Source organism: Tupaia chinensis, unplaced genomic scaffold, assembly GCF_000334495.1.
Source record: "Tupaia chinensis unplaced genomic scaffold, TupChi_1.0 Scaffold143591_1, whole genome shotgun sequence".
NCBI lineage: Eukaryota > Metazoa > Chordata > Mammalia > Scandentia > Tupaiidae > Tupaia > Tupaia belangeri.
The window spans coordinates 1,233,834-1,241,790 of NW_006203437.1; the positions used below are offsets into that span (position 1 = coordinate 1,233,834).

The 7,957-nt window shown below is 54.7% G+C and overlaps 1 protein-coding gene across 5 annotated transcripts in view; it reads right to left on the bottom strand.

Annotated features, from left to right (window-relative positions):
• TDO2 (tryptophan 2,3-dioxygenase) overlaps nt 1-7,957 on the bottom strand; it is an 18,460-nt gene that overhangs the window by 1,552 nt on the left and 8,951 nt on the right. For 2 of the 5 annotated variants that reach the window (XM_014582400.2, XM_006164193.3), the window contains exons 7-12: nt 6,977-7,086; nt 6,496-6,555; nt 5,393-5,504; nt 3,476-3,533; nt 2,449-2,528; nt 1,347-1,437 (exon numbers count right to left, since the gene is read on the bottom strand). In XM_014582400.2, coding sequence (XP_014437886.1) covers nt 1,347-1,437; nt 2,449-2,528; nt 3,476-3,533; nt 5,393-5,504; nt 6,496-6,555; nt 6,977-7,086 — 511 coding nt within the window. Of the gene's footprint in view, nt 1-1,346; nt 1,438-2,448; nt 2,529-3,475; nt 3,534-5,392; nt 5,505-6,495; nt 6,556-6,976; nt 7,087-7,940 lie in introns of those variants that run through there. The other 3 variants (XM_027766571.1, XM_027766572.1, XM_006164194.3) reach the window with 3 other exon arrangements.

Genomic DNA, 7,957 nt, shown 5'->3' on the forward strand with positions numbered 1-7,957 from the left:
GTACACACGCCTTATAGCAAAAACCTCTCCAAAAAAAAAAAAAGATGCTTTCCAAAAGAAGGAGCATTCCACTGCACGTCCTCTGTGCCTGTCGTGTGCTGTTACATCCCACTGCACATCCTCCGTGTGTGTGCGTGTCGTGTGCTATGTCACGCCCCGCTGCACGTCCTCCGTGTGCGTGCCATGCTATGCTAGGTCTGACGAGGTGCAAGGGTTCAGATGCCAGTCTATCTCATACCCAAAGCACACGGCCTCGGCCCGCCACGAAGCAGGGAGATGTGTTGGCACAGACCGGGGCACCAGACAGGCCAGGGCTGACTCGGTCCAGCTGCCTCATCGAACCAGGATGCCGTCAGCACACAGCACAGCGCGCCTAGCTGCCCACTGGAAGATCGTCAGCTGCGAAGCAGCGCCGTGAAGGATGAGCCAGTCAGTACCACCTCACTTCTTAACAAACGTGCATCAGTGTGATCTGACATCAAAATTGTGTTTGTGTGTTTCAAACATCTCAACTGCAGCAGTTTCGTAGGGAGAACATTTGCCTTTTAAGTCAAATCTGGGTTTGAATCCTGGCTCTCACCCACGACCGAGGGCCTTGGACAAGGCATTTCGACGTCAGTGCCTGACCCTGACTCTGCGATAGAAGTTGCGTTCCTCCCTCTGGCCGGGGTCTGTGTTCCTCGCTCCCACGACCACTGCCACTGACGTCATGCACAGACAACATGCCGCTCTGCACGCAGGACACTCACCCCAGGTCACTGGGGCATGTGAGAGGGAAGCCTGGCCCTGTGCATTTCCACACCCACCGGCCTGGGAGGAGGGTAGGGGTGGAAACTGTGCAGACAGAGCTCCAGACACATCCATGCCTGCCTGCCCACACTGTCACATGCGTAGGACTGGCACAGTTGGGGTCCTCAGTGACTGTCAGCCCTTTGCTGTCTGCCCTGTGAAAATGTGCTTTCTGGAGGACACGAACGCATTTTCACAGGACCAGGGAGAAGGGCCTGCCATGCCCGGCCACTGTCTGGCCAGTGGGATCCCAGGAAGGCAGCATCTGCTCAAACCTGAGCCGGAGCGTAGGGAGGCCTCACGCCTGGTGGGGCTCTGCTGTTTCTCTCGCCTTGCGAGCCAGGCAGCCATCACCACCCCGCCCTCTCGTCACTGGGAGAGCCATGGAGTCCCATAAAAAGCACGTCATGCATTTACCTCCAAGGGACCCGGTGGACATGCCTTAATACCACACAGACGTGTCAGTGCTGACAGGAGTGTGCACGCGTGGCTCCTCCAATCCCTGTGTGTGAGGAGACACGGCCTGGTGCCCCAAGAGGGAAGGCCGCGGCACCTACCTGACGGTGGAGCGCAGGTACTGGTACCCCGAGGACCCTCCGGTGCCGGCTTTGCTGCCCAGCATCCTGTGCACCACACACACATGGTTATCTAGGCAGACACAGGACATGCGCTCACACTGGCCGTCCACGTGAGCCCACAGTGGGCTCTAGGGGGCGCTGCCTCCTACCACTGAGCCATGGGAGGGCCTGCTCCCTGCAGGCAGCTCCAGGCTGCGTGTACCCACCCCACACCTGGGACCAGACCTGAGGGCACCGTGGACAGAGCAGGGCCAGCCCTCCCACCGCCTCGCCGGTCACCTCCGCTTTGCAGGAGTGTGTACGTCCATACATCCATAAATAATTGCACCCCAGACTGAACTGGCTGACAGCGAGCACAATAGTAATGTGCATTTTTTTCTTTGACCTGAAGTTCTTTTTTTTTCTTTCTGATTGTGTGCATCTCCAAAAAGCCCATGGAGGGACCAGCAGTTGGCATAATGGCTGTGTTGCTGGACTCCCATGTAGTAGACCACAATTCGAGTCCTGGACCTGGTGACTTAAACTCATGCCAGGCACGTGTGCGTGTGTGCCCAGAATGCCAGGAGGAGAATGGAGGAGAAGAGATTGCAGTGTGGCCATTCCCCTGTGGGGTGATTTCTCACTTTCTATCTCTCTATCTGTCTTCCTGGCAAGCACACGTGCCCTGTAGTAAAAACCTCTCAAAAAAAAAAAAAAAAAAGAAAAAGAAAGAAAGAAAGAAAAAAGCCCATGGAAAATACATCTTTGGAAAAATAAATACTCTGCATATATTTTGGAAATTTTGGCATTGAAATTAACTCAGTACTCAATTTCGTTTTTTCATGAATGTCTTGAAGTCCCCCTGTAAGACAGAACCAAACACTTCCATGTTCCCAGAGCTCTCTGGGCGCTCTGCTGCTGTATGAGCTGGACGCCTGGCCTGAGAGCGACCTGGCCTCCAAGATGACCCAGCCTCCGAGAGCCGCCTGGCCCAAGAGAATGACCCAGCCTCCGCGTGGCCCTGGTTCTGAGAGCGACCCCGGCCTCAGTGAGCAAGTCTGACGAGCCAGCAGGGGGCGAGTCGAGCGGGCAGGGGACTCACATCTCCACTTGGTCATGAGTGTGTCGATGTCCATCAGCGATGTCAGCAACTGGAAGGGGACCTGGAACCTGGGCTCTTCCCTGAGGGGAGACAAGAGCTCTGTCCAGGCAGCCGGGTGCAGGAACGGCATCCGTGCTGCCTCCCGGCACAGTGGCCATCCGGGCCCCCTCGCCCACCCAGCCTCCCTGTTGTTCCCGGCCCAGCTGCAGCGTTCCTGTGTCTAGAGGACCCCATGATGTGCGTGCAGTGAGGGCCAGACGCACGCCTCCGAGCTCACGCCTAGCCACACTGTCTGAGTGTGGCCGGCGACAGCCCGACACGCACACCCGGCTGCCAGCAGGTGGGATGTGCTGCTCCCTTCTCTCCGATTCTGCACTTCCTGGGTACTTTTACTCGGGACGCTTGACAGACTGGAATACATTGACTGAGAAAAAATTTCAAAAGATTCTGTTCATGTTACCATTCTAAAGAAAAATTTGAGAGAATTTTTACAACAGGTGCTCAGAATGAGACATTGCGTCTGCGTGGGTGCTTGGGCCCCGGCTCATGTTCAGACCCTTGAATTCAGGAGCCCTGCAGGGGGACCATCTCGCACACGGACGAGGCACCCTCAGTGACGTCACACGGTGAGGGCCATCCCACCTGGGATTGCTGGGTCACCGAGCAACCGCTTAGGGGGCTCCTTTTCCAGTTTGCAACGCAGGAACGACACTGCAGCGTGGTTTAATGACACACACATGGCCATGTCTGAGACAGAGAGCAAACCACGGCTTTAAGGGCACTTACTATAATTCTCTGTCGAATTTAGTATGAATGGTGTTTGGATCATTTGTGTAACCCTCCACAGGGGTAGAGTTATACCCTCGCTATTTAAAAAGATTTTATAAAGAGCTAGAGCTCATGGAACTTCACTATTGTTTCTCTCAGTTTTCTCCGACAGATAATTGCAGTACTAACGCTCGAGGCTGACATGTGGGCTTTGCCCTTGTAGCGTCCGCAGGCACCTCGCCCCATCCAGCGGCCTTACCTGTAGAAGTAGACCATCAGGGCCCCCTGCAGTGCTCGGTAGGACAGCCGCCGCTCCCCTGGAGGCAGAGAGCTTGTCACTGCACAGGGGCGTCACTGCACCCGCTCACCCTCGCCCCCCTGCAGGCACATGGGAGTCACTGTGCCCGCCCAGCCCGCCCCCCTGCAGGCACATGGGAGTCACTGTACCTGACCAGCCCGCCCCCCTGCAGGCACATAGGCGTCACTGCACCCGCTCAGCCCACGCCCCGGGCACCTAAACAGCACCCTGCTCCGTGAGTGGAGGAACACACGCGTCACGTCATGTTTTTGTCCCTTAGCTCTAATTTGGAAACCTATCATTTACAACATTATTTTAACATTGGGTTTTAAAAGACAAATGAAATACATATAAAGTCAGTCCATGGCATGCGGCTGTGTGTCTACACACACACACACACGGCTGCACTTACGTATTTAAACACCATGTTAAGAAAACCTGAATAGAAAACAGGTCATATCGGGCCAGCAGGAGGCAGTTAAGGACGCTGGACTCCCACATGGCTGACTGCGGTTTGAGTCCTGGACCTGCCAGCTTGTTTTTCACTTTTCCTCTCTCTATCTCTCCCTTTCTCTCTGTCTCTCTCATCTGTCCTTCTCTGGTCAAATTAAAATAAATAAGTAAATGAATAAATAAATAATTTTTTTTTTTTTACTATAGGGCGCGTGTACTTGCCAGACAGACAGAGAGAGACATAGAGACAGAAAGCAATAAATCACCCCCCAGAGGGGGATGGTCGCGCCGCAATCCCTTCTCCTCCATTCTCCTCTCGGGATCTTGGGCACGCACGCATGCACATGCGCCCGGCGTGAGTTCTAAGCCATCGGGTCCGGGATGCGAACTGCGGTCGACTACGTGGGAGTCCAGCGACAGCCATTACACTAACTGCTGGTTCCCAATAATTCGTTTTTTAAAAAAGAAAATAGATGATGTCCACAATGTGATGCGTTTTCCAGTGAAAGTACAGTGATGACTGAGTTTTCAGAGTGAAGCGCAGTTTATTCCTGGCTTTATGTGAAAGTACTCCCTCTCGTAACGTCACTGTGACTTGGCTACGAGGGCCCGGGCTGACCTAACGTCTCCAACGTGCTCCAGCGAAAGCCTCCGCCCGGCCACAGCACCGGCCAGCCGCACGCCTTGGGCCGTCTGTGCTGCTTGCTTTCACTGCTGCTCCTTTTCCCGGAATAATACCCTTTAATGCGGAGGTTAGCCGGATCCCATGCACTACTGTGCCTTGAGCCCAGATTCTAGACGTTAGTTTTCACTCCTACCCTGCCTATTTCCACAAAGGCCTTGGGCGCTTTCCAACAGCAGTTCTAAGAGGGCGTGACGATGCGTCCGAACAGGAAGGTGAGCGTGACGGTGTGGAGACACGACTGTCCAGCTCTAGCTCGGTGTCCGCCGTGGACCCGTCCTGGTTCGTGGGGCAGACGTTTCCTATGGAGCCAGGTCTGGCTGTGGCCCTGACTCCTGCCAGCTCTGCCACCGTCATCCTCACCTCGCAGGATTTCTCGTCACCCCGTCCCTGTCAGCTGTGGCTGCTTGAGAGCCGTGTCTGGTCCGAGGCGGCCTCCCTCCTGCCTGCCACATACTACGAAAGATTTGCCCCCGCGTTGGAAAAGAACCGGGCACGGACCCCGCTGCTAGAGAAACGGCCTGATCTCATGTCTGTAACTAGAATGCCCACGTCACTCTCCAGAAACACGCTTGCTGCGTTACAAAACCGTATCATGATTGCACACATGAGGGTACCTGAAGACGCCTGTGAAAAATCACAGTGAGCACTGGTTTATCTTGGCAGCAATGACCTGACACCTAGGCACAACTTGGCCTCCGAAGACCTCGCGCAGCCTGGGGGAGCCTCAGGGCAGGACGCACCTGTGCTGAGGAGGTGCTCATGGCGTTTCTCGTCGAACAGAGATAGGAGCACTTCCTTCTGTTTCTGAAACTCGGCCATCTGTTCCTCCTTCTCTTCTGAGTCCTCTTTGCCCTTTGGAGAAGATACAGCATTAACATTCCTGGGGAAGGGGCAGGCTCCTATCTTAGAGAACTCTGCTTGTGAGAGAGATGCCGCTGCAGGAAGGGCGTGCTTGGGGTAGCCGCCGTACCGTCTATGTTGAGACAAGATTACTCAGTATGAGGAGGGGCGTCCCTATCTGCCCTGGTTCTATCCTTTTATTGAAGCTTAAATTTTCTTTAAGGTTTTTGCCATACGGTGCGTGCAATTGCTAGAGAAACGGGGAGAGACAGTGAGAGGAGAAGTGAGAAATCAACCCCAGGGGGATGAACACGCCATAGTCCCTGGGCACCATCACGGCGCTGGCAGGCAGGTGGACGCGGACCCACAGGCTGCGGCTTCACAGTTCATGTTGCAGCCTCACGGGAGACGGAAGTGACACAACTTTTCAAGAAATGCAGTCATGGGAGGAGAGGCCTGCCCATCGAGGGGACGCAATAGCATCTGTGGGGTTAGCGGGACGTGGCCGGGTGACTCTGCAGTCACGCTGCCCCTCGGCTGCTGAGGCCAAGCTCTAGAAGTGACGAGCAGCTGACGTCAGAGGTAGGAGGGTAGGACGCGGGACTGGGGCTACCAAGGGCAGAGGGCCCCGCCTCCCCGGCCCGTCACCACCCCTCCCCTCCCTCTGTGCTGTGACCTGAAGAGTGGGCACCCACAGCTGCCCTTTTGGGCCCTTCAGAACCCCAAATCTGGCCAGTCGGCAGGTGGCGTGCATGTTAAGGTGCTGAACTCCCACATGGCAGACTGCAGTTCGAGTCCCTGACCCTGCAGCCTGAAAATCACACTGGGCCTGTGTGCGAGTGTGACCAAAATCTCAAGAGGATATTGGAGAAGAAGGGATTGTGGAGTGGTCATCCCCCTCAGGCAGGGGGTGATTTCTCACTTTCCTTCTCTCTGTGTGTCACTGTCTCTATCTCTGGCTAGGACAAGCTCCCTGTGGTAAAAGCAAACAAAATGCTCCAACCTCTCCAACCACAGAGGCTCTCAGCTCCTGGTGGACGTGCTCTCCAGCAAACGCGTCTCCCTGTAGGTGGTGACAGGCACAGGGACGTGGGTTCCGTGCAAAAGGAGGGCAGCAGGGTTTGTAAGGGGAGGGGACTGAGCCCGTGAGCCCACATCGGTAAATAGGCCTGGTTGGCTGGTGCTTCGATTGCCTAGCTCTGCTCAGAACTGGTGATGGTACAGCGTTTTCAGCAGAGGTGGAGTGTCGTTAAGCTCAGTTATGTGTCATTGCCAAAAACCTTGACTGCATTCAGAGCCTGAATTCGGGATAACTGTTACTGCACATAAAATCAATCAGCCATAAAATACATTCCAAAATAATATATTCCTGAAAAAGGAACATCATGGGAATGAAAGATTAAGAGATTAGGGGAAAAAACTGTACGATCAACTTTCTGAAGCTCCTGCAGGAAATTTACTTGGCACTTGGCAGCGTAAGGTACCTGAATCCTCACGAACTCCTCTTCGAGGCCTTTGACAATGTTCTTCTCAAACTTCCCCCAGAAGTTAAATCCGTGCGGCTCCAAACCCGGGGTTCTTTCCAGCCAGGCCTTAAGAAATCATACTCACAGTGAGTGTGCATGACACAGAAAACACGGAACTGCATTGCGGCCAGCATTCGCAAACTTCTGACAGGAGCTCCTCATGATTCTGAGCAGACACGCCACAGGTTCTGAGCAGACACGCCACACGTTCCGAGCTGACACGCCACACGTTCCGAGCAGACACGCCACACGTTCTGAGCAGACACGCCACAGGTTTTCACTCCCAGTTTTTCCTTTCCCTTCAATTTCTTCAGTTACAAAATAGCAGCTGATACACTCCAGTCCCCCTGGTGAGACAGTACCCGCCACTCTATTTCTCAGGAAGCCGGTGGGCACAGACCTCCCCGCACACGTGTCTGGTCTGCTCTCGGGCTTTATTTTAGGAGCTGGAGAAGTGATGGCCGTGTAGACTGCTCTCGTCCCTGTCTATCTAGGGCACTGTCTACATAGCAAGTCTGAGACAAGCTACCCAAGCAATTGTTTTAAGATTCCACAGATTTTTTAATCTAGAAATCAAACCAAACCCTCAAGCTCTGTGGGTTCTTGGTTAACTTATGTGTGGCTCTGACGTGACGGGCCTACCTCTGTGCGGCTCTGACGTGACACCGTGACTACCTCTAGCCTTCTTTACAGGCGTGACATCATGATCGCTAGCCCGCCCTGCACCCTGGGACGAGGACAAGCTAGTCACGGTTGACATGAATATTTAGGAGGTTCTCAGGAGGGCCCCGCTCTGAACAGTGTGGGCTGCGTGACGAGCTCCAGTGTGTCCACACACTCCTCTGTCTTTGGGCACCACGGAGGCCCCAGCTCCTGCGGGGTCCCCTTGGCCCTGTGTGCCCGCGCCGTGGCGGGGGCCTACCTCCACCAGCTGCAGCA